This window comes from Dromiciops gliroides, chromosome 3 (genome assembly GCF_019393635.1).
Source record: "Dromiciops gliroides isolate mDroGli1 chromosome 3, mDroGli1.pri, whole genome shotgun sequence".
Classification (NCBI taxonomy): domain Eukaryota; kingdom Metazoa; phylum Chordata; class Mammalia; order Microbiotheria; family Microbiotheriidae; genus Dromiciops; species Dromiciops gliroides.
In genome coordinates, this window is record NC_057863.1 from 589,801,867 (window position 1) to 589,828,780 (window position 26,914).

General features: G+C 44.4%; 1 protein-coding gene across 3 annotated transcripts in view; it reads right to left on the minus strand.

Moving 5' to 3' along the window:
- Positions 1-3,206: 3,206 nt before the first annotated feature.
- TRAPPC3 (trafficking protein particle complex subunit 3) overlaps positions 3,207-26,914 on the minus strand; it is a 44,050-nt gene continuing 20,342 nt past the window's right edge. Inside the window, exons 1-6 of one of the 3 annotated variants that reach the window (XM_043996401.1) lie at positions 14,141-14,158; positions 8,157-8,204; positions 6,957-7,054; positions 6,577-6,676; positions 5,462-5,644; positions 3,207-3,547 (exon numbers count right to left, since the gene is read on the minus strand). In XM_043996401.1, the coding sequence (XP_043852336.1) occupies positions 3,428-3,547; positions 5,462-5,644; positions 6,577-6,676; positions 6,957-7,054; positions 8,157-8,159 (504 nt within the window). In that variant the 5' untranslated portion in view covers positions 8,160-8,204; positions 14,141-14,158 and the 3' untranslated portion in view covers positions 3,207-3,427. Of the gene's footprint in view, positions 3,548-5,461; positions 5,645-6,576; positions 6,677-6,956; positions 7,055-8,156; positions 8,205-13,991; positions 14,118-14,140; positions 14,159-26,914 lie in introns of those variants that run through there. The other 2 variants (XM_043996400.1, XM_043996402.1) reach the window with 2 other exon arrangements.

The following is a 26,914-nucleotide window of genomic DNA, read 5'->3' on the forward strand; positions in this document are numbered from 1 at the left end:
GAACAGCTCTCTCTCCACTGGGACACCCTGTCTCTACTCACATTGCCCACAAATGATCCAAGGGAAATTAGGTCAGGTCCCAAAGAAATTAGTGGGGAAGCAATGGAAGAGTAGAGAAAATGTCTAAAGCGTAAAGCAATTGCCCCAACCCCAACCAGGGCCCCAGCTGTGGCAGGACATGTTGGCAGAGTTCTGCAGCTCCATGCCATGTGGGGAGGGGGTTAGAGGCTATAAAACAGGGGCCCTGGGGAGGCTGCTCCACTTCCCTCCCACTCCCCACACCGGGGCCCCTGCTGCGGCCCCTGCCTGTACTGCTCTGGGGGCGCCAGAAAGCCAACTTCCATGGGTTTTTACTCTTTGCCTGGGAGTGGATTGGTTAGGGGATGCTAGCCCCTAGGTGCAGAGGGCCTGATTAGCAGTGATTGGGGCGGGGGGGGGGGGGGGGAGCCTTATAAATGGGGCTTTGTTTCCATGGCTCCATGAGCCATAAAGCTGCCTGGCTGAGGGGGAAAGGAAATAGCCCAAGATCTGACATTGTATAAACAGCCCACTTGGAAAGTGGGTGGTGTTGGGGGAACAGAGGGGAGAGGTCCCTGTTATATGGAGGGGGGAGAGGCAAGGCTGACGTCTCCCAAGGCTCACTTCCAGGAACCACAAGACTTGGAATCGGGGGACCTGGATTCAAAATCCAGTTCTGTTCAATCTGTGGGATGGGAGCCAATCCCTTCCCTCCCTGCTCTCAGGGTCTTCTATGAAATGACCAAGTTGATCTTGAAGTCCCTTCCAGGTCCAAAGTCCAGTGTCTCTATGATTCCTAAATCATCCAAGTTGTCACCCCTTACCTGCCCTATTCCCTAACACAGCCTGCCCCCAACCAGCTGTTTGTGGGCTCCTTCAAAAACGGACTTCTGCCTACAAGCATGGCCATCTCTACCCTCGGGCATTCAGACATTCAGGTTTTCAAAGGCTTGCTCTCAGTCATTGTCCATTTCCATGTCTTTGGAGAGGAAAAACAGATTATTTAAAAGCAAACAAAGCCCAAACCCCAGCAACATTGGTACTCTGAGATGTGTGGCTTTCAGAGATCCCTGGGCCTCCCTGTCTAGAGCAGACAGGTGGACCCTGAGCTTTCACTGGGGACTAATAGAACCCGGAATATATGGAAATACTCAGCATGTGTGAGCGTCAACCTGTCACCCTCTGGTGGCACAGGAAGCCGGAGCTCCCTACTCGGGTGCAGATAGGAGGAAGGAGCCTTTGGGAGGAGTGCTCGCCCTGCTCACTCTCCCCCTCCAGGAGGGTCTCAGTGGTTCCAGGGGAGTAGCTAACAGCAGCTTAAGTGTGAGGAAGCCGAGCCAGTTTCCTCGGCCCTGCCCAGCCCACTTTGGCTGCCTACTCCACCCAGCCTGCTGTTCTTTCCAAGGGGCGGATGAGCTGGGCAATGGGGCTCTCAGGCTAAACAGCAACAGGCGGCCTTCTCAGCTGAAGCAATGCTGCAGCTGTCTTTGAGTCAGAAGAGACTTGAGCCTCAAAGAGAAGTTGGATCTCACTTGCCTCTAACCCCAGATGTGGGATTGAATTTTAATTCAGGGCCCCAGACTTCATGTCACAAGCTCTTTATTGCCACCACAAGTAACAAACAGTGGACATTTTACACATTTCTGCCCCCATCTTTTCCCAGAGAACTTACTTGCTGCTTTTTTGTAAGGTCCTGGAGGAGGGGACAGGCAATGTTAAACTCACCCCAAATTCACCATTGGCAGCACCCCATCCCCCAGGACTTTTGTCTTCTATGGCTGACCACTTCCAGAACCCAAGTGAAAATAGCATCTCAAGCCCACTATGGGGGGGGGAAGGGCAACCTGCAGCCTTTCAACCCCAGTATTTTTTTTTTCTCTTTCGGGGCAACAAGGGTTAAGTGACTTGCCTGGGGTCACACAGTAAGTGTCAAGTGTTTGAAGCTGGATTTGAACTCAGGTCCTCTGGAATCCAGGGCCAGTGCTTTATCCACTGTACCACCCCAGCATTTTAAAAAAATGTTTTTTTGCTGGGCAATTGGGGTTAAGTGACTTGCCCAGGGGCACACAGCTAGTATGTGTGTAAAGTGTCTGAGGTCAGATTTGAACTCAGGTCCTCCTGAATCCAGGGCCTGTGCTCTATCCGCTGCGCCACCTAGCTGCCCCCGTCCCCAGTATTTTCAATGGCTCTCCTATCAGCATTTAGGAAAGCTGGATTTGGAGTTGAGACTAGGGTTTGTACAGCTGTTACTAGTCATTTGTCCTTGGGCAAGTCATTTCTTCTCAGAAGCCATTTCTTCATCTACAAAACGTGGATATATAATACGTACACCATCTCCATTACAGGATTGTGGTGGGAAAGCATTTTGAGTCCTAAGGTGCTATAGAAATGTGAATCATCACTTCAAAACCCCCAAGGACTTGAGTCTCCCCCTGGGGATTTTTCAGATACCAGAAGTCCCCCAGGACTGGCATATATATATATATATATATATCTCACCAAATAGTCCATGGTTGGTTGCCAGGGTCCCAGAACTCTCTGGAAGAAAGCTCTTATGTGAGCACCAAAGGCAAGGTCCGGCTCTGGAGACCAATAGTGGACTTTGCCTGCTAAGTGTGTCAGACTTGGCCCCTTCGCCCCACGACAGAATCCACAAGGAGCTGGGTGGAGCTGAGTGGAGAGCATTAGGAAATGGACGTGTCTGGGATTTCACTTAAGAATGTGTCTTTATTGGAGAGTGTGTGTGTGTATGTATGTATATATATATAAAAAGATGGACCCTCCATCAAAAGAGGGCTTGTTGCCTGCAAACAGCTGAGTGAACAGAAGACAAATGCCTGGGTGTGTTCCCAGAAGTCATTGCTTCCTGCGCTGCTGGCCTTGTCTCTCCTGGCCAGCATTGCTGCTCGTCACCAAGGATTGAGAGCCTCCTCCCCTTCCAGGTGCCCGCCCACCCAGCTTGCTGATGACTCTCATGAGGGCACCGGAGTTAGAGGAATGGACAGATGCGCCAGGCTTTTCTCCCAATCAGGTCAAAGAAGGTTTTGCTTTGGAAAATTCAATCAGGAATGTAAAGTTAGCTTGAGCTCCTTCTGATCCAAGAAGTAAAGAAGTTTCCGTCCTACCAGTTAGGGGAAGAGGAAAGAGAAGGACGTTCTCCCTGGACCATGAGACAAGTATCCACTGTGTAGAGTGAGATCAGTAGCGGACACTTGTGGGATAAATGGAATATATCACACAAGTCTGTTTTTTATTAGCATGGAAAATGGAAACAAGATTAGAAGAATATATAACATCTTAAAGAGTCACTGAGTTCTCTACGGTGGGGGCACTCTGACCTTACAACCCCGGGGGAGGGCTGAGAATGAGCAAGTGCCCTAGCTGGTCATTTCCAATGCTCCCAGAATGGTTACTCTTCTCCCGCTGGGAGATTGTCCTCAATCCGCTTGATGAACCGCATCCTGATTTCTGTCACCCCGTCTCCTTTCAGTGTGTCCTGAACAAACTTCACATCCACCGCCATCTGGACCTGTGTAGAGAAGAAAAACGGGGCTGTGGGCAGAGCCAGCTGCCTGCCGGCCCCTTCACAGAGCAGGCCCTGCTGTCCAGCCCCCCTCTACTTACCAGTGGCTGCAGACATAATTGGAGCATTGAAAAAACATTGAGTTTTACTGGTAGTTTCCTCAGTAAATTCTGGATAGGGCCCCTCTTCACTCCAACCCCTGCCAGGGGCTTCCCCTTATAACAAAAAAATCGTCCAGATACAGCAGGTACCCCAGAGATCACAGCTGGGATGACCCCTTTACCTCTTCAAGGAAAGGAGGAGACCAAGGCTGGCTACTACAGGCACAGAGTTTTCCCACTTCCCTGAATGCTCTCCTCACCTACTGCAGTGAGGTTACTTCATCAAGTCCTTTTCCTTCACCCTGCCTAGTGCCCTTTGTATCTGTTCGTCCATACCAATCTCTCCGTGTTTCTTTGAACACCTATTAATATTATCTTATGGTGCAATATTCCACTACATTTGCATGGTACAATTTGTTCAGTCATCTCCCAATTCACGCATACTCACTTTGTTTGCACGTGTTTGCCACCATCAGAGGTGCTGCTCAGGAATATTTTGGTTTCTGTGGTCCCCAGCTGACTTCCCTCTCCTTTGGGCACGTGCCCCACAGAGGGGCTCTTGGGGTTGAGAGCTTCTTTTGCATGATGCCAAATTGCTTCCAGAACACTGAGGCCAATGTGTAGCTCCCCCAATCCCAGACCAGTGTGTGCCTGTCTTCCTGTGGACACTCCAACACTGAGTATTTCCATCTTATGGTATCTTTGCCAATTTGTTGGGTATGAGGTGACACTTCAGAATTGTTTTCATTTGCGTTTATTGTATTTGTGTTTATTGTTATTAATGATTGTTGTTGATGGTCTGTTGAAAACTGTCTCTTTCTATCCTTTGACTTACCTACTAAGAAGCCAGGACACTTTTCACGGACTAACCCTTCCCTAGCCATCTTGTCCCTCCCTTAAAGACCACCCCCCCCCTCCCCCCAGGGGCGGCTAGGTGGCACAGTGGATAAAGCACCAGCCTTGGATTCAGGAGTACCTGAGTTCAAATCCGGCCTCAGACACTTGACACTTACTAGCTGTGTGACCCTGGGCAAGTCACTTAACCCCCATTGCCCTGCCAAAAAAAAAAAAAAAAAAGACCCCCCCCCCAAATAGTTTGTGTGGTGTACCGTGTAAGTCTTAAAAGGGCTTTGGAAGATGTCACCAAGCACTCCATATCAGTGATGATTCTCTTTAGATGGGGTGGGCTCAGTGAAGAGTCATTACTAACAACTCAAGGTGGTGACTTACATCTGACTGGGCCTGAGCACAGCCTTTTAGATCCTGTCAAAGGCAGCTGGTGGTACAGAGGACAGAGTTGGGCCTGGAGTGAGGAAGACCTGAGTTCAAATCCAGCCTTAGTCACTTACTAGCTATGTAATCCTGGGCAAGTCACTTCACCTCTGTCTGCCTCAGTTCTCTCCACTGTAAAGTGAGATAATAATAATAATAATAATAATAATAATAATAATACCTACCTCGCAGGGTTGTTGTGAGGACCAAATAAGATAATATTTGTAAAAAGCACACAGTAGGCACTATATAAATGCCTATTCCCTTCCCTCTTTACTCCCTTCCTGGTTTCCTTCTTGCCCCAAATCATTTATTTATAGACAGAGAGACCACACAATGTCCCCCAGGAAAGAGAAGGTTCCCCTTCCCCTCATATTCCTAATGAGAAATACTCTTATCAAGTCAATCGGTACTACGGACTCTGGTGAGGCTCTGACCTCAAGCACAATCAAGGAAGGAGGCCCGACACTAGGCAGAAAAGTCCTGGGCAGGTCAGCAGCCCCTCTTTACTACAGCCCCACCCTTAGAAGGAAAGAGTTGTACTCACCATCTCCAGGGCTCCCCTCAACACCCCACACAAGAGATTGGAATAAATGAGGGATGAGTGGTTATCAGGAAGCTCCACGAAATCGACCAGGGGGTTGTTCTCCAAGATCAGGGAGAATTCGTCACCAGCGGGGCTCCAGTTGGTGATGCTTGGGGTGATGCCCAGGTACATTTTAAATGCTACCTATTGGAGGCACACAGAGCAGCAGGGGTAAAGATGGCGCGGTGAGTGACCTTCCTCCTCTTCCTTCCCATGATACCTTCCTAGCTAAGGTGACTACACTGGCGATACAGGGGAACGAGAGGCAGGGATATGATACTTTGGGCCGAGGGTTTGCCCTCCAGAAATAATTAATGGAGGGACAGCTAGGTGGCACAGCGGATAGAGCACTGGCCCTGGAGTCAGGAGTACCTGAGTTCAAATCCGGCCTCAGACACTTAACACTTACTAGCTGTGTAACCCTGGGCAAGTCACTTTACCCCAATTGCCTCACAAAAAAAAATGAATGGAAAAGTATTTCTGCCCACTTGAGTCTATGTCCTCTGGGGTAGCACACTGCAGGCTGAAAGGGGAAAGCACTGGTCACTGTTTCTCAAACAAACATTCTGGATGAACAAAAGAAGAAGAGGGGTGGCTTGCACTATAAGCATCCAAACCATTTCTTCCCAGGGCAGAGGCCCTCTGGACACATCATTTTCTCTGTATAGGAGGTCGATACCTTCTCCTCAGTTAAATGGATATACCAGTGTCGGTTCTACATTGCAAGGAGGATGGCTCTCTCACAACCATTTGGGCCTGAAAGAAGTATGTGGGGAGGAGAAGGTGTGGTCTCCAGGCTAGAACAGAAAGAGCTTCTTTCCATGACTGACCTCAAAATAATCATCAACAGACCATTCCCCATTTTTGCCACATCGGGGAAAAGTCGATTTTGATTTCTGTGGATTTTAGAACTCACAGCGGGGCTCCTATGCCCACCCCTCTCCACACACCCCAGCCATCTCTTAACCAGCTCCTAGAGGTTCCAGAAGTGTTCTGTTCTGTTCTGCAGCTTTCGTAATTAGCTGCCCAGTATAGTCAGAGGAGGAGGGAATGCTTGGGGGCCCTTGGGAGATGACCTTGGCAATAACATCTGCTGTTTCCCGAAAGTCATGGCATCTGCCAACATTTGACCGAGCCAGGAAATCTTCGATCAATCGGACACCGATATTGTAGCCCCTGGAAAGGTGATCAGACAACAACAAATCACAGGGGAACCTCAGGAATATGAGGTTGTCACAACTCGGGGGCAAAAGCAAAGGATCCCAAAGCTTCACAATCAACCTACCGAGTGAAAGTGTAACCAAAAAGAGTTGGTATTGAATGGGAACAGCTTCAAAGGAAGCCTCTGCCAAGTTCCAGAGGGACAATGAGGTCCCAGAGCACAGGCCCCCTCCCCCTCCAAACACCTCAGCTTCCCAAAGAAAAACAATTCTTGCCTCAGGCACAAGTCACTCACATTTTGTCCAGCTGTTTGTTCACATCTTCATCATTTTCATAGTCCTTGCAAAGCTGGGTGACCAGAGCTCCATAGGTCAGGGTAAAAAGCTCAGAACTCTAAATGAGATTCAAAGGCAGTCAGTACCCATCCCGAGAAAAAGAAAGGATTGTGTAAATGGGGACAAAGATACTGGTGCTACTTTCAGGTTTCAGAAGAAAGTCACCTGTCTGCTGGGAGAAAAAGTCAAGTCCAACAAAGCTACAGCGAGCCTGGACACCCAGTACCCTGGACTGCCCAGGACTAAGCCAACAGCATCCGGGCTAGGCTCACTTAGGGAAAGGGTGGAGGAGGGCGCTTTGCCCAAGAGCTCCTGTCTGGCAGTCAAGTGCCAACAACTCAGGCTAACTTCTGGCCAAGGCTGGATTCCACAAAACAGAGGCTGCCATTCCCTGGTATGGAGCCCACAGCTCAGACCCTAGCTCAGGAGACAAACCAGGGCTCCCCCTGGTGTGCTTTTTGATCGGTGAATCCAAGTCATCAGTGGGAGAGGGCTGAATGCTCCATCATTTGTCAATTATCCTCTGCTCCTTAGCATGCAATTTGAATGGGTTCTTCAGAGTCCCCAGGGAATGCCTGTTCAAATAATGAGACCATAGCCTCTTCATTATCTTTATAATAGCTCCAGCCCCTGGACAGCAAAAGGCACTGCTGGTCAGGAGGCAAGGAAACCAGGCCAGGGCTCCCTGTGCTCTCAATGACCACAGATTATAGCCTCCAGCCTCAAAAACAGTATCAGGGGGCACAGTTAGGTGGTGCAGTGGATAAAGTACCAGCCCTGGATTCAGGAGGACCTGAGTTCAAATCTGACCCCAGATACTTGACACTTACTAGCTGTGTGACCCTGGGTAAGTCACTTAACCCTCATTGCCCCACACAAAAAAATAAATCTAGAAAAACAAGGGTCCCTCTCTACATATAGATAGCTCCAATGTTTCCTGGGTGGAAATGACTTTGTCATGCACTGGGTTTGCTGGGCGTCGTGATGCTGTAGGCTGTGCAGTTTGGGAATGGGATGGGGAAGCAATGGAGGGGAGGGCTGCAACATCTGAAAACAGTTTTGACCCAGCTCAAAATGTTGCCCTGAATGCCTTTCAACAACAGCTGTCAGACAATCACGGCAACTCTTTTCTCAGATAGATGAAGAAACCTATCACCTACCATGAGGCGCAGAGATGCCGAAGGTAAAGGGAATGGCAAATACCAATACTACAGAATGAAAGCAGCAGGCAGGTGGAAAGAAGGGAAAAAAGACAATATCAGCATTAAATAAGAAAGACAAACACATATGGGCAAGACCACAATCTGTACAACTGGGTCACACAGAAACAGGGTGGAAAACGGAGGCCAACCCAATATGCCCCCATCTAGATTGGTAGTAAGTGAAGTAAATTAGAGCCCTTAGAGACTGTCATTCTGGGGTTAAGGCTTTTCAGGACTGAGACACCGAGGACCAAGTCTTAGGTCAAACAGGCACTTCGGTTGCTTTGTCCCATCTTGCATTAATAAAGTTACACTTTAGAACAAAAGGTATACACTGTGGGTTAACTGTATTTAATACTTTATACACATCTATGGTATGGTTGTAGGCTTGAATTACAAGCAAAGAAGACTTGGGTTTGCATCCTGTTCCTGACACTAGCTGTGTGATCAGAGACAATGAACAACTTTGAACTGTAATTTCCTCCTCTATAAAATAGGCTTAATCATATTGGTAGAATGTACCTCACAGGGTTGTTGTGAAAATCAACAGAGAACATCTAAAGCACTTTTCAATCTTTAAATCACCAAATAAATGTCAACTATTACTTTGAAGGATCCCTGATTTCACAGGTGTGGGTACCCCCTTCACTGATACAGGCCCTCCATACCTTCTCATTTTATGTTATTGGGGTCCATGTCTGCCCAACCTCCACAGATTTACCTAGGGGTCTTTCCTTTGATTCTGCTAGTATCTTGGTGGAAGTAATGTACCCCTGCAGTTATCTCTTCTCTATTATTTTGACTACATGTCTGCCCCACTCCTTTCTGAGTAATAATGGTGATACTCTCTTCTTCCCAGAAAACTTTCTACTGTTACTCCAGATGATTCTCATAATATTCATATGAGACAAGTTAAGCAGGTATCCCCACTTTATGAATGATGTCCATCAAAGTCCTGCTCCAATATGATGCTTCAGCAACAAAGCGAAAGGGACTGGTTTAACCATACATACCAGGAAAACAAAAGTGGATTGAAAAATAATATTTTGGGGCAGCTAGGTGGCGTAGTGGATAGAGCACCAGCCCTGGAATCAGGAGCACCTGAGTTCAAATCTGGCCTCAGACACTTAATACTAGCTGTGTGACCCTGGGCAAGTCACTTAACCCCAATTGCCTCACTAAAAAAAAAAAATTTCTCAGATTATGGCATGCAGCTGACTGATAGTCTACAAAATTAGTATATATACATATATACACACATATATACATATGAATATATACATACATACATATATATATACACATACACACACACACACACACACATACTTGGACAGGCACTGAACTCATAACTGAATAGAAGAGATATTGTAGATCCCATTTGGGAAATTGCAAACTGCTTGCTCTTGCAAAAGCCTTTAGCACCAATATTCTCCCAGTGATGTTATATGGTTGCAAATTATGGAATACCATGGTCTTGGAAGAATCAAAATGACAAATAACTAAAAGGCAATAGAAAAATGCATGGTAGGTGTAAGTAGGTTGCAAAAATATTTTCACTGGTGAGTTGTAAGTAAGAAGTACCATGAAATGCACTGTTGAGGACCCATATGAATTAAAAAGGAAGTAGGCAGGACATGGAGCAAGGATGAAGCAGAGACAGTTCATGTGGTACACTGCCGCTTCCAAGACATTAAAAGAACAAGAGGAAAGCATCCAACCCATTGAGGAGATTTTCTAGGTATAAATTATGAGAAAATACAGACAATAATTGTATGGGATTAGAAGGCATGAAAGAATTAGGATCTGCATTGGTGGAGGAAACATCTCTAATGATGAAATCACAAGTCCAAAGTATCAAAGTTTAGAGAGGAGGAAACCGAGGCCTGGAAAGGGGAGGTAACCTGCCCAAGCTCACGTAGCTTTTTAGTGGTGGAGCCAGGATTAGAATCCAGATCTCCAAATTCCTGGGTCCAGTGATCTATGTCACCAAGCTGTCTAGCACAACTCTATTGTTACTAATCATAATCTCTTTATAGTTATAACAATAATAATACACCCCAAACACTAGAACCAGTTGTGAAAGTCTAGATAATCATGCTAAGAATCATCAAGTTCCTTTAATTCAACCGAAAAATTCTACTCAGGGCATCTCCAGGAGATAATTTACCCAATATGCAAGTAAGGATAGGTATTAAGGGAGGACATTTTTTTTTTTTTTAGTAAAGTCAAAGACCTGGCATTTGTAAGCCTTGGGCATGAATGGATGGAGTACATCCAGCAATTACCAGTCCAGAGATTTGGCCTTACTGCATTAAGTCATGAGAGCTTTCCATCTATTATTAACAACCTGAAGTCGGGATATCTGCCCTTAATATCAGAAGCCCCGGTCCACATTGATGCCAAGTAATCTGCAAATCATAACCATTTATGCTTTTCACACGAGGGCAATAAGCATTTTATTCATGCTGCTGCCCCCAATTCCCTGCCAAGAACAACAGGTACCAAGAGATACCAAAATCTTGTCAATATCACAGAGGCTGACTCTTCCAAATCTGAGATGGAGGTACCTGACTTCTGACTCTATTCCCCACCCTGATTTCTAGGTCTCTACTTAAGCACCCAAGTTTTCACACTTTAAAATGTAAATATGCTCCTTTCTGAGGGCTTCTGGGGAGCACAAATCAGGCACTCAGAAGGAGCATCAAGAATTGGCTACTTGTCAGTTAACTCCCCCCAACTGAAACCAAGTTTCTACCCCTAAGTTGAAAGAGCTTGATATGAATGATTAATTGCCCTTTGGAGCCAGCAGTGGGACCATCATTCCAATGTAAGAACAAATCAATCCAGCTCTGGCCAGCAGTCACTTTTCATAGCAAATCTGTGAGATAAGTCAAACATTATTATCCCCACTTTACAGATGAAGAACAATCACTTTAAGGACATGATTTCCGCCTGTATGTGGGGAAAGCTGGTAAATAAAGAAGAGGTTCTCTTTCCACGTATCCCCCCCTCTTGTTCACCCATTCATTTTCCTCCTTTAGGACTTGAACCTCAAAGGCCAATACCTCTGATCCCTGAGGGATGGAGATCATAAACTCAGGTTACTAACAATAAAGAATGGAAATGACTGTGAATGGTCATTGGCTGGTTTTTCAGTAGGGATTAGAGAGTAGTCACAGATAGACAGAAATAGCAAGTGAATTACTTTTGTCTTTCAAATGTAAAAAATTTAAAAACAACCCGGTTAAGAGGATAATTTAGCTTCTCAGGTCTACAAAAGAATTGATAATCAAGGCTAAAATAAGTATCACAAAGAGCAGAAGGGGCTTTGGCTGATTCAATACCAAAGAGGGAAAATACATCTAAGCCCACACCAATATTTAGACAGTTGACTCTGAAGAGTGAGTGCTGTAGGTATGATTTATTTCCCCCAAGTAATGAAGGATGGAAGGGGAAGTGACTGCTTGAAAACCAGGCAGCAGCAAACAAACCTGAGCTGATCAGCGGAGCACTAAACTTCCAAGTTAGATGAACTCTAGCTCTCTTAGCTGTCATCTCTGAAATGTTCCTGATCTCCAGGAAAAGAAAGCTAACTGATCCTTTATATTCCCACTGCCACTAAATTCCAAAAGAAACTAGGCCCCAGGACTTTGAAAGGCTGACACTGGCTTAAAAGTGCATTGTTGGGGCAGCTAGGTGGCACAGTGGATGGAGCGCCGGCCCTGGATTCAGGAATGCCTGAGTTCAGATCCGTCCTCAGACACTTAACACTTACTAGCTGTGTGACCCTGGGCAAGTCACTTAACCGCCATTGCCCCACAAAAAAAAAAAAAGTGCATTGTTTTCTAAAGGAAGATAGTGTGATCACATGTGTAGAACTAGAAGACACCATTCCCTCCACTCCCAATTTCATTAAACAGATAAGGAATCTGAGGCCTGCAGAGGTGACCTGGGTAAATTACAAAGGCGGATGTTGCCGCAATAAGAATTTCTGATCTCTCAGATCCTACGGTCCATTCTGCTCATGATGTAAGACGTAGGTGTTGGGTGATAGATAGTAAACTCTCTCCCCAGTGAGCTGAGTGAAACAATCCTGTCATGGGATGGAGATCCTTGATGCAGGGCACTTGGTTTTACATATCAGAAAGTAAAAGGCGGGGATGACCAGTGCTGGAGGAGAAGTAAAAGGAAGAAGGTATATGCCACCAGAAAAAAAACAACAAAAAACATGGCATGGAAGGCTCCTTGGCTCTGGGATGAAGGTTCTGGTCCTCATAAATACCTCTGCCTTCCCCTCCTTCAAGTATGCCTAAAATCCCTGTTCTCGAACTCATAAAGGGAACCCCCTCCTTCAGCCATTATAGACCATTATAGACTCCCCCCCCCCCCCTTTAGTGCTTGATCTGCACCACAGCTCCAATTACGGGACAACTAGGTGACACAGTGGATAGAGTGTCAGGCCTGGAATCAGGAGGACCTGAGTTCAAATAAGGCCTCAGACACTTACTAGCTGTGTGACCCTGGGCAAGTCACTTAACCCTGTTTGCTTCAGTTTCCTCATCTGTAAAATGAACTGGAGAAGGAAATGGCAAAACCACTATAGTATTTTTGCCAAGAAAACCCCAAATGAGGTCACAATGAGTTGGACACTACTTACTGAAATGACTGAACAACAACAAAGGTCTAATTACAGGTCTGCCCCTAGCCTGTGTCATATCAGCTCCCCTCCGGCCTCCCTCAGCCAGCCCCATAATTAGACTTCCTTCTCCAGTTCCTTCAATCCCATAACAGACTCTCCCTCTATAAACCCGCCCTTCTGGCTCCAGGTATAGAGATAGACATCTAATCCTGTCCCCTTTCAGACCCTACCCTGAGTCTTCACATAGGCATTCTCTCCTCCTCCCAATTCTCATTACAAGCATCCCCTACCTACTCTAGTCTTGGAAGTATGTCCCTTCCTAACTTTAAGATTCCTTGCTTGCCTAGTCCCTTGCCAAGGGCATACCCTCAGAATACCCCTTCCACCATTTCTCACTCCCTTAACTAAAAGCATCTTCCTAAAGTTTGAACTCTTTCCTGGGAAGCCCCTGACACAGCTGACAGGCCCAGTCAAGTACCTTCTCCTACAGTAAACCCCAGTGACTCTCCCTGAGCTGGACCTCACCCGCCCCCCCCCCCCCCCCCCCCCCCGCCCCTTAGCCATTTTCTTCCCCCTTTCCCCCTTAGTGTCCCACCCCTCCTCAACGCCCCAGATATCTTGGTCCCCCTCTCCCTTCAACCCCCCCATCTTATACCTCATTCCAAAGCTAGCCCCTTGTCAGCACCCCCCTATGACCCCCGCACTCTCAGTGCCCCCCTCAAATCGATCAACCCGCATTTACAGTTCCGGGTACAATGCTATCCTCTCCTCAAGGAGCTTTTCCTTTAGGAAGGGGAGATAACATACAGAGATAAGTCTGACTTCCCTGCTCTCACCCCTGACCCTCCTCTCAGCATCCCAGACTCTCCTCCCCCTCCCCTTCTACCGCCTCCCCCTCAGCCCCCCTTCCCCTCCCCTTTGGGCCCCTCCCCCTCCGCACTCCTACCTTCAGAGCCCCTCTACCCTCAGCATCTACTCCCGTACCCTTGAGCACCCCTCGGCCCTCTGCCCACTCAGCACCCCAGATTCTTTTACCTCAGCCACCCCTCCTCCTCAGGGGCCCCTCCTCCCTCAGCTCCCCATTCCCCCCAGTACCCCTTCCTGTCCCCCACCCCCTCCCGGCACAGGTCCCACGCCCCGCTCCCAGTTACCATTTTCTTGCTCTCAGTGCCTCGGTTCGCTTGCCTCGACATGGCGCCGGCCGCCCCCGCCTCAGGCCCGCTCACCTATTCCCCGACGCCCCTACCCCCCTATCCCCCCCGGACTCCCCAGCCCCGTTTCGGCCCAGCCGCAGCCTCACCGCCTGGGCCTCAAGAGACTGACAGACCCTCCAACCCAGTGCGCAGGCGCGGCCTGCTACAAGGCACCACGGGAATCGTGGTCCCACTTTGAAGAAAAAAGGAAACAGCCATCTCTCCCCGTCCCTCTTCCGGGGGATGTGAACTACAATTCCCATAGTGTCTTTCGGCAGCACCACTCCTAGGGCGTTTAGGACTACAGTTCCCGGTGTGCCCCACAAGAAGCTGAGGAGTCTGAGGTCTGGCCTAGCAAAGAGCCTGCGCCCGAGAGTTCTGACCACTGGGTGGCGCCCTCCACTTATGGGAGAAGAAGGTGCCCTACCATGGACTACCCAGCCCCACAGGGTCATACCTCCTAACTCCTGGGGTGGGGGTGGGGGCGCTTTGGTATATACAAACGTTCTCCCTTTTCCAGAGTCTCACAGTCCTCTCAGAAATTTCATTTTTAGGGCTAGCCATGGTGCTACAACATGAAGCTACATTGTTCAGTTTTCAAGGAGGAAAATTGGGAGTGGGGGGGCAACACAAAAGAGAGGCTTAGCATTACTGGATGTCAAGCTATATTGTAAAGCAGTGATTATCTAATCGATAGCTCATTGGTTCAACAAGAGAAAAGTAGATCAGTGGAACAGACTGCATAAGCAACACCCAGAAGGAATTGAACACACAAGGGCTGCTGGAAAAATGGAAATCACCCTGGCAGAAAATATAATTAGACCATTATTTTATACCACATACTTTCGTAACAAGTTGACTATGCAGTCTAACATCGTGAAAGAATCAAAAGTGAACTGAAATAGACACTGTTCAGATCTAAGATTAGGGGAGACAAACAAGGGATGGAGGAGATCACAAAAGATAAATTATTTCTATTATATATTCTGGGCTACCCCATTTTCAGTTACAGCCAGATTCATAGAACTTTTTACATAGTCATCTATTTAAATCCACAACTTCAAACCCCTATTAATATACCTCAGTAACAGACCAAGACAGATAACACATGAATTCAAAGTAAAAGAATTCATGCAGAATTCAATGTAAATAAAAAGGAATTGAATTATTTAGCAAAGAACATGAATGGTTACCACCCTCAGATATCATCTTGTGTTCTAGTCGGTTCTCAATTAACCCATCTGTCTCCTTAACACAGTGGGAGAAGTTCTTATCAATTTATTCACCGCAAGATGTTAGATTGGTGAGCACAAAAGGCTGTAACTACTTAGCATAGTCACTAGAGGGTGTTGTTTTTCTAGGTGCAGTATTTGTCAGGATTACTTTTGATTTTTCTCGAGAATTAGAGGGAAAGTCACTTTCTTCATCTGCTGCTCTGCTTCCCAGGCTAGTTTGGCTTTGTAGCTCATATCCTTGCCCACAGCACACATCTGTGGTGATCTGCTATCAGTTCTATATATAGGTCTGCAGTCTCAATCCTGAGCTCCTGGATGGTCTATGGCCGATACCAATATCATTAGACCTGTTGATCTGAAGTTCCATTTCTGAGCTTATGGATGGTTCAACCTAACTATTGCTGCCTCCAGCCCCCCCCCATTGAATATATGATTTCTTTTTCCTTGAGGACATCCACAAACTCTTTGACTGGCAGAAAAATGGAAATCTCTGGATTCATACCTCCCCTATTGTCCAAACAGAAGTCTATCTTCATATCAGGTGATCCTGGAATGCTTCTGTGACCATCAAGAGGATACCAACCTAAAAGCTACTCTTTATCTGAATCTTAGTCCAAATTCTCTCCATAGAAGCTATAGTCTGGTTCCAATAGTCAGTCCATCTCCAACTAGTGGACAGGCTCTTCTCAGAGCCATGTGGATGGCGTTCCATTGTTCTTATCTTCCTGTTGACTAAGGAATCTGACTAAACTCTTCTGTGGGCAGCAGGTGATTGTGATGTTGTCTTTGTAGGTCCCTGACTCTTTCCTGGGGCTAGTTTGTAGACTGCTGGGCTGCCATTCAACAACTTGTTATGAATGGTTCTCCTTTGGTGCACCATCTTGTGTTTTCCCTGGATGCCAAGATTTCTTTTTTTTTTCTTTTTTCTTTTTTTTGGCAGGGCACTGAGGGTTAAGTGACTTGCCTAGGGTCACACGGCTAGTTAAGTGTCACCTAGCTGCCCCCAAAATCTTACCTTCTACAGAAGGCTTTTCCCAATCCTTTTTTTTTTTTTTGCAGGGCAATGAGGGTTAAGTGACTTGCCCAGGGTCACACAGCTAGTTAAGTGTCAAGTGTCTGAGGCTGGATTTGAACTCAGGTCCTCCTGAATCCAAGGCCAGTGCTTTATCCACTGCGCCACCTAGCTGCCCCCTATTTTGAGCTTTTCTATGCTGAGGCCATGTCGAGGTGCTAGACCTTCTTTAGCCTGTCTCTTAGCTGAGAAACATATTGGTAGTAAGTCTCCATGTTGTTGTCATCATCATCATCATCTCCTCCTCCTCTTCTTCTTTCTCCTCCTCCTCCTTTTTTGTTCTCTTCCATGTATGATTTCATTAATGTTGAGAATTCCCAATGAGAAACTTCCTTTGCCAATGCAATTCAGCAATTCAGCAATGTCTCTGCAACTTTTGGTCTTAGAGAGTATCCTGGGGAGTTGAAAGGTTAAGTGTTTTTCCCAGGATCTATGTTTTTATCTTGAGAAATGCTCATGTACCAATCATTTAGACAAACATAGTTGTAGCCCAAACAACAGCAAAGAAGGGGTAAAAAAAAAAATCTGTGACATCATTCTTTTTTTTTTTCAGGTCAATGGGGGTTAAGTGACTTGCCCAGGGTCACACAGCTAGTAAGTGTTAAGTGTCTGAGGCTGGATTTAAACTCAGGTCCTCCTGACTCCAGGGCAGGTGCTCTATCCACTGTGCCACCTAGCTGCCCCTGCCTAGGACTTTTGAAAGCAGAGAGAATTGACATGCGCTTGTCCCACAGATCCAGTCTGTAGCCATATTTTGACCTTGCTACCTTCATGCTATCTCTCCTACATGCCCTCTTTTCTCTTCACAAATCTACCATCCTGGTACAGGGCCCTTATCCCTTCTTGTCTGGGACCATTGCAATAGCTTTATAGTTGGTTTCCCCCAGCTGGTCTTCTTCCCACTCCAGTCCTTCTTCCATTGAGCTGCCAAAGTGATCTTCCTAAAACACAAGCCTAAGCATGTAACCTCACCCCCCACCCTTCAAATCAAGCTCCAGGGGTTTTCTGTTCTCTCCGCAATCAAAATCCTCTGTTTGCATTTTAAAGCCATTCACAACTTGGCCCATTTCAGTCATCTTCTATCCTCCACCCTTCCACATAACTCTATGATCCAGTGACACTGACCTCTTTAAGTTACTTCTCCTGACTCTGTTCTAGATTTCTCTCCTTCCTTATCTATGGCTGGCTTCCTGCTAGAACTCTGGCTCAGCTACCACATTCCGCAAAAAGCTTTTCCCAGTCCCCTTCCTTTATCTTCCTTCTAGCACCTTCCCTCTGAGAGCACCTCCCATTTATACCATTTACATTTTGTTCTCATAAGTTGTTTGCATGTTTTCTCTCCATTGAAATGGGAGTTTCTTAAAGGCAGGGACAATGCTTTTGTCTTTCTTTGTAGCCATCCCTAGAAATGAGCCTGGGGCAGCTAGGTTGTGAAGTGCATAGAACACTGGCCCTGGAGTCAGAAGGACCTGAGTTCAGATTTCACCTCAGATACTTACTAGCTGTGAGACCTTGGGCAAGTCACTTAACCTCAATTGCCTTAAACATCTGGGTCCATCTCCAATCATCCTAACATGTGTCTTGCCACTGGACCCAGCTGGCTCTGGAGGAGTGAGTGAGGTTGGTGACCTTGCACAGCCCTCCCTCACTTAAATCCAGTTCAGTGTATGTCATGACATCACCCCAATGTCACGGTCCTCTTTGAGAATGAAGGACAAACAACAACAGAAAAAAGCCCAGTTCCTGGCATAAAGTGAGTGTTTAATAAATGCTTGATGAAGAAGAAGAAGAAGAAGAAGAAGAAGAAGAAGAAGAAGAAGAAGAAGAAGAAGAAGAAGAAGAAGAAGAAGAAGAAGGATACAAAGAAGATAGAGGACCCTGGATTACAATATTCCAAAAGGCAAACAATGTAATTTTTTTTTTTTGGGTGAGGCAATTGGGGTTAAGTGACTTGCCCAGTGACACACAGCTAGTAAGTGTCAAGTGTCTGAGGTCGAATTTGAACTCAGGCCCTCCTGAATCCAGGGCCAGTGCTCCATCCACTGCGCCACCTAGCTGCCCCCACAATATAAATTTCTAACCAAGAATAACTAGACTGCAAAGCTGAATATCATCATATAGAAGAAAATGGATTTTTAATGAAATAGACTTCTTGCAAGCATTTCTGATGAAAAAAACCAGAGCTGAATAAGAAATCTGAAATACAAGCATGAATCCAGGGAAACCTAAAAATAATACTACATTTAATAAGGGGAAGAGAAACACGTGTCCCTTCAGCACCTTTTTTTTTTTTTTTTTTTTTGCAGGGCAATGAGGGTTAAGTGACTTGCCCAGGGTCACACAGCTAGTTAAGTGTCATGTGTCTGAGGCTGGATTTGAACTCCGGTACTCCTGAATCCAAGGCCAGTGCTTTATCCACTACGCCACCTAGCTGCCCCCCCTTCAGCACCTTATTAAAAGAGTATTGAGGAAAAAGAGAAAATAACCTATTTGTATAAAATTATTTATAGCAGTTCTTTTTGTAGTGACTGAGAATTGGAAATCAAAGGGATGCCCATAAATTGGGGAATGGCTAAACAAGTTGTGGTATATAATTGTGATGGAATATTATTGTGCTATAAGAAATGACAAGCAGGATGATTTCAGAAAGGCCTGGAAAGACTTGTATGAACTGATGTGTAGTGAAGTGAGCAGAACCAGGAAAATGTTGTGCACAGTGACAGCAATATTGTTGGATGAAGAACTGTGAATGACAACTATTCTCAGAAACACAATGATCCAAGACAATCCCAAAGGACTAATAATGAAACATACTATCCACCTCCAAAGAAAAAACTGATATTTATTGAACAAAGCATGCTATTTTTTCACTTTCTTCTTTTATTCAAGTTTTCTTATATAAAATTACCAATATGGAAATGTTTTACATAATTGCAATATATAATCTATATCTGATTGCCTTAGTGAGGCAAGAGAAGAAGGGATAGAATTTGGAACTCAAAACTTGAAATAAAAATGTTTATTTAAAAAAGATCAGAAAAACCCACAAAGAGTTAAATTTTTAAAAATTTACATAACAACTTTGTTGTATATTTGGAGGGAATAACAAGTTGTACATGTTAGATTTGCAGTTTTGTGTGCAATAATCTTCTTTATTGTATTATGTTATGGAAATGCTTATTTTGTTCCATAGACTGAAAATAAAATAAAATTTAAAAAAAAGAAAAATAGAGGTTTGGGGTGGTTGATTGGTTCTGTTCTGAGGGTTTTAAGAGAGTTAAGAGAAAAGAAAGTGAAAGGAATACACTAATGTATAAAGGAAGAAGGGGGAGAACTCATAATTGGATTGAATGAGAAGAAGAGTATGTAAAAGAGGAAGGAAGGACTGATGAGAGTAGACATCAGATGAACCTCACTCTAATCTGAAATGGACAAAGGGAGGTTGAAAACACATAGCACATATACATTTATAGTAATTTGCTTCAGAAATACATCAAATTCCACAAGGAAGCAAGTAAGAATGGAGTAGGGGGCTGTTAAGAGGGAGAGAGAATAGTCTACAAAACACAGAAGAGAGAACAGTCATGAACAAAACAAATGTCCTGGTCCTGAAGGAGGGATTAAAAAAAGGGGGCGGCGGGGGGGGGGGTGGTGGTGAAACTAGGATCTACTGGAGAGTGGCTAATCGAGTTGTGGTATATGGACATAACGGAATATTATTGTGCCATAAGAAACAATAAGAGAGGTGATTTCAGAGAATCCTGGGTTGTATGAACTTTTGAAGAATGACATGAATAGGGCCAGGCGAACAATTATACAAAGACAACATTATAAGGAAAAATAACCTTGAAAGATACACACACACACACACACACACACACACACACACACACACACACACACACACACATTAAAGCAAACAATATGAAATGGAGAGTCCTGGTTTCATATACAATTCTCTTTTTGTGTTCTGATGTGTATTTGGAACACTTATTTTCTGGGTGGCATTTAAGTTCAGAAAGTTAACATTTTAATTTAATTTTAAAGAGAAAGAGAAACAATCCCAGAGAGTGACTTGGCCAAGGTCACAAAGGTAAAAGTGGTAAAGCAGAATTAAAACTTGGGTCCTCTGAATCCAAATTCATTTGGGTTTCTTTCCCCCCTCTACTTTTGTAGTTGAATCATTTCACTCGTGTCTGACTCTTCATGATCCCATTTGGGATTTATCTTGGCAAAGATACTGGAGTGGTTTGCCATTTTCTTCTCCAGCTCACTTTACAGATAGGCAACTGAGGCAAACAGGGTGAAGTGATTTGCCCAGTATCACATCAGCATCACAGCTGAGGTTACATTTGAAGTCAGATCCTTTTGACTCTAGGGCTTGCAATCAATCCACTTTGCCACCCACTGTGATGCAATCCTTCCTAGGAACTCCTGAGCTCTTCGATTTTTGGAATAAGATTGCACACTTATCCCCTGTCTGGGAGATGAGGAATAAAAGACAAAGCCATGAGATGAGGGAACATAAGACCTATCCCTCGTCCCCTCCTATAACTGTGAGCTATTCAGCCAATGCAGGTGCCATGGGGAAGGAGTTGTCTAGAAGCCCCTAGTGCATTTGCCTTCTGGAAGGAGTCCAAATCAGAATGATACGAGGGACTCTCAGAGGGACTGTGTGGGACACCATAGGCTAGGAATGTAGAATATGTGTTACCACTCTGGCATCTCCATGTCCAGTTCCCTTCAGAGAAGAGTTATAGTGAGTATTAGGTGTTCTTTGTATCTATTTATGGGCTCCTATTAGCTCTTTAGAGTATCTTCATTTTCTGTGGGTAAAATGCATGCTTTCCACTACACAATGTGCATTTGTTGTTAGCTCTAGAGTGTCCCCTCCCCCATCCAGCTGGCTTTTCAATTTTATATAATCAAAATTGTTTATTTTGTCTTCTAACATTGCTTCTATCACTTGTTAATAATTCTCTTTTTAGTCACAGTTCTAAAAGGTATATCTTTTCCTTCCCTTTTAAAAAAATGTTAGCTTTGATATTTATGTCATATACTCATTTGGAACTTATTGTGGTATATGGTGTGAAATGTTGGCATAAACTTAATTTTTGTCAGACTGCTTTCTGGTAATCCCAAAAGATTTTGTCAAATAGGGAGTCCTTACCCCAGTAGTGGGTGTCTCTGAGTCTATCAAATACTACTGTAACGATTGGAATGACGCCACCTGCTGGATACTTACTGTAGAAGAGTTCTGCCCATGAAGCGAAGGTCTTTGAGGGCAAGACCAGGAGTCTTTTCTTTGGTGGGAGGAAGTGACGCGGACTAGTGGGAGGAGGAAGGAAGAGACTGGCGCTGACTCTGGGGCTCTTTCCTGAGGACGCTGGCGGAGAAGGGAGCTAGAAATGTGCTCTCCCTTTAATAGATAGGAATCTAGGCCTTTCTCTCTCTCTTTACCAAATTCTTATTCTCCTTAATAAATGCTTAAAAGTCTAACTCTTGCTAAAGCTTGTAATTGATTGGCGACCACTCATTAGATATTTTAGACAGTTTAGCTAGAATTTTAACCCTTAACACTATGTTGCTATGTTTAATTGCATCTGGGACTTGTATGAGATTTGTGTCTTTAGTTTCATTTTTGCAATGTTATAATGTGTGTTACTGAAGTTGTATCATGTATTATGTGAACTGCATACCAATATTACTGATGTTCGTTGCCTGAACTTTATGTGAATGCTATATTTAGGTAGTAGTGAGAGCACTGTACTATGTGATTAGAATAACTGCCTATGACTATTATATGTTAAGGCATGATGCTCATGATTCACGATCACAGATGATCTGGTGTGCTCAATATGATTTGCAGGGAGTGTAAATGTTTCTTTGTGGGGAGGACATATAGAGGATTATAGCCATGTCTAGGCACAGCTACAATGGGTAGTCCCACCCAGAAATCTTCTAAATGTAAACATGCCAACCAAGCTTTGGCTGATACAAAAAACACCAAAGAGGAAGGGGGTAGAAAAATTGTAGGAAGCAGTTAGGAAGATATTCACAGAGTGGTGGCTCAAAAGTGAAAGAGACAATGTGAAGGAGTCTCTCTCCATGCCTAGGTCTGCTCTTGATTTAGCCTCACTCTTCTGCTATCCATAAACAGGCAGCAAGGATTGATTGATGTCCCAAACAACCCAGCCAGTAACAGTCAGAGGGCAGGATCAAACATTTCTGCCAGTATCAGAACACACGGGGAAAAGAAAAGTATCAGGTGCTAGTTTCAGTTCCCAAGTTCCCTAAATGACTTGTCTTTTACTCTTTGGGAGGCTATGAGTAGGATGGCAGATGGCAGGTGCTTGTCAGATCCTTGTGGGAGCAGATGACAAGGAGACTCAACTCTCTTGAGAACCACAGAGGGCTTGTTGTTCCTCTCCCAGTGCCCTTTGGTGTTGGGTAAAGTGCATAACTACTTGGGTGAAAATAGATTTGGAGCATCTGAGCCCTCATCCCTAAAAGGGATTCATAACTGGATGGTAGCAGGCCCTGGGAGTTAAGTGATACTCTACCAAGATTTTAATTATCATTATTATGCAGATGACTCCCAAATCTACATATCTAGTTTTTATCTCTCTCCAAAATTCCAGTCTCCAAAGCTTGCTGCATATCAACTGGTTGTTCCATAGGCATCTTCCACTCAAGTTGTCCAAAGGGGACCTCATTATCTCGCCCCCCACCCCCAACCCATACTTCCTCCTGACTGCCTTATTTCTATTAAAGCCATCTCCATCCTTATAGTAACCTGAGTTCAAAATTTCAGAGTAATTCTCTTTTGGGGGGAGGCAATTGGGGTTAAATGATTTGTCCAGGGTCACACAGCTAGTAAAAATCTGAGGTCTTATTTGAACTCAGGTCCTCCTGACTCCAGGGCCAGTGCTCTATCCACTGCTCCACCTAGCTGCCCCCAGAGTTATTCTTAACTCTTCATGGTCCATCCCCATGTTCCTACCCCTGCCTAAATCCATAAGTGACTTCATCTTGTCAGTTCTACCTCCAGAATATCTCTGATGTCTGTCCTCTTCCCTCCACTCACATAGGCACCACCCTAGTTCAGAACCTTCTCACCTCTTCTAGACTATTGTACTTGCCTCCTAATTGCCTTCCATTTGTATCCTTCCCCCCTCTCCAAACCATCTTCCAGAGAGCTTAAGCCATGGATCTAATGATGTCCCTCTCCTGCTCAAAAGGGTTTAGGGTCTTCTTATTGTCTCTAGGATAAAATGCAAATTTCTCTGTTTGGCATTTAATACCCTTCAAACTTTTTCTCTAGCCTATCTTTCCAGATTTATTCACCTTACTCCACATCAGGTACCCCAAGTTCCAGCCAAACTGGCCAGCCTACTCTTGTTCAATCTTGCCATTCCATCTTCTACTTCCTCTACTGCCTCTCTACAGGTTATCCTCCATTATTGGAACTGTCTTCCTTTTTGCTTCTGTCTCTTGGGATCCCTGGCTCTCTTTAAGGCTCTGCTCATGTGCCATCTCCCAAAAGAGGTCATTAATATTCTTCTACAAGAAATCACTTTCCATTTGTAGAATTTCAGGGTCCAGGTTAAACTTGCTCAGTAGAATGTAAGTTCCTTGTGGGCAGAACCTGTGTTATTTTTGTCTTTGTATTCTCAGTGCCTTGAATATGGTACATGCTTATTAAATGTTTGTTGAATTGAATTCTGGCTTTTCTCTCTGTACTGGCTATATTTCCAATTTTTTGATTGGTCCCATAAATTCTAAGTAATCAAAATGTTGTCCTTGCTGTTCTACCAGTAATACAGTTGATAGATATATTATGGGCCAGGCCTGATTCAACTTGGTCCCTTAGTTACGGTTCACTATTGGAATCAGATGAGACTAATGGATGCTTAACAAAAAGAGGTTTGTTTATTTGATGATAGCAAAGAAATATTTGGATCTGCATGGCATTGGGAGATATCTCTGCTATGACAACCACTAAGGCCAAGTATAAGGATACACTAAACAGATCTAGCCTTAGGAATCACTGTATTACAAGGTATTAAACCAAGATTTTAAAAAATTATGTAGCAGATTCAATCATTTCTCTTGCTACAAAATATTATTAATAGTAACAGTGTTTTATTGAGAGCAGAGATATTTTTGTGTTGATAATAAATAAGATAATTAAAATAATTTAGGAAAGGATACTCAGTACAGATATATCCCTGGTTCAATGTTTTCAGTAAGAAGAGCACTCCCCCACCCCACCCCCACCTCCCCATTTTCACATGGAAACACTTCTCATCAAAAGTATGTCTTGGACCAGAAAGATGTCTCAGGAATGGGAAATCTTTCAAGTCTGTGGAGTATTGGCTCATCATGACCTGGCCCTTTTATACCCTGGGTGATGGGAAAGCTGATTTAAGCTGGTGCCCTCATTTCCTGGACTAGCCAAGTCTCAGGGACAGCTTTCCTGCTTTTAGGGGGAAATTAGGCCAGCCTCTATGACAGGGACCCTAGTGGATGTTGCTTCTTCTTTGAAGCTCCACTCTATTCTTTTACCACATACTAACTCCCTGATCCCTTGAGTCTGTCTGCCATCATTCATCTGTTCCTCAAGCAGTGCTTCTTTCTTTGATTTCTATCCTCTGGGGCAGTTTTTTCCAATGTAACAGAAAATCAGAAGTCTTCCCTTCCTAATCCTGAAGAGTAGCAAGGAACTGGGCATAAATATCCTCTCAATTGTTCACGCTACCAAGTTGTCCATCTGTGCTATAAGTGCCCAAGCAGGAAGGGACAAAAGCAGGTTCCTTGATGTCCTTAATAAATGTCCTTCATTTCTCCTGAGTTTTAGGTTTCTCCTAGCATGCTGGGCCTGGAATCAGGAAGACTCATATTTATGAGTTCAAATCAAGTCTCAGACATTTCCTAGCTGTGTGACCCTGGACAAGTCACTTAACCCTGTTTGCCTCAGTTTCCTCATCTGTTAAATGAGCTGGAGAAGAAAATGGCAAACCGCTCTAGTATCTTTGCTAAGAAAACCCCAAATGAGGTTACAAAGAGTTGTACACAACTGAAAAAAAGCAACCCAAAAAAGAGAACAATATCTTTCTCCACATTAGTTATTTGTCATTCTCATATTACTTCTGCAACATGGCCCAGCTAGGACTTCAAGGGTTCTCCAGATTGGTGTGAATAGCCTCTAAAAAATAACTGAGGCTTTGCATTTTAGATCCCTTGCAGAAGTGCTGGTAGGTTGGCAGTCTGCCCACTGTGACTAAATACTGTCACAGAGCCACTTGCTGCTGAGAAAGGTCATTATAGAAGATGGTGATGCCACTGGGTCATGAACTGCTGAGGATTGTATTGCCAGCCCTGACAGACTTTCTGCTTTGTTTTCAGTCAATTCTCTTCACCAGGAGGGCTTTAGATTTTCTTACCACATCCTGGTCAATAGTAAAGGGTTTAATAGGTAGCTCACAAACACCCCTATTAATAATTATCTCTTTGAGATCAAATAAAGAGGAAAAGGACCTATATATACAGAAATATTTATGGCAACTCTTTCTGTAGTGGCAAAGAATTGGAAAGTGAGGGGGTGCCCATCAACTGAAGAATGGCTGAACACACTTTGGTATATAAAGGTAATGGAATACTATTGTGCTGTAAGAAATTATGAAGTGTGTAGTTTCAGAGAAACTTTGAACTGATGCAGCATAAAATGAGCAGAAGCAGAGTAACAATGTACACAATAACAATACCGTAAAGACAAACAACTTTAAAAGACTTAATTCTAATCAACATGATGACCAACCAAAATTCCAGAAGATTCATGATGAGATATGCTATCCATCTCCAGATAGAGAACTGATGGACTCAAAATGCAGACTGAAATATATACATCTCGGGGGCAGCTAGGTGGCGCAGTGGATAGAGTCAGGAGGACCTGAGTTTGAATTCAACCTCAGACACTTGACACTTACTAGCTGTGTGACCCTGGGCAAGTCACATTGCTCTGCAAAAAAGAAAGAAAGAAAGAAAGAAAGAAAGAAAGAAAGAAAGAAAGAAAGAAAGAAAGAAAGAAAGAAAGAAAGAAAGGAAGGAAGGAAGAAAGAAAGAAGAAAGGAAGGAAACATTTCTCTCTCTCTCTCTCTCTTTCTCTCTCTCTCTCTCTCTCTCTCTCATTTTGCTTGATTCCACAAGTTTATAATGGTTTTTAATGGGTTTTATTTTTCTTACTTTCTCAATGGGGGGAGGGGAAAAGGAGAAGTGAGAGGGAGAGAATGTGGATCTGAAAATAAAATGAAATTGACTTTTTGTTGAAAAAAAAAAGACTTCTGGGGGCAGCTACGTGGTACAGTGGATAAAGCACCAGCCCTGGATTCAGGAGGACCTGAGTTCAAATCCAGCCTCAGACACTTGACACCAGCTGTGTGACCGTGTGCAAGTCACTTAACCCTCATTTCCCTGGAAAAAAAAACAAACAAAAAAAAGACTTCTTTGGTGATGGTGGAATGTACCATTATTTCAGGCAGTTTACAAAATACATTTCCCATTTTCTCTTCATT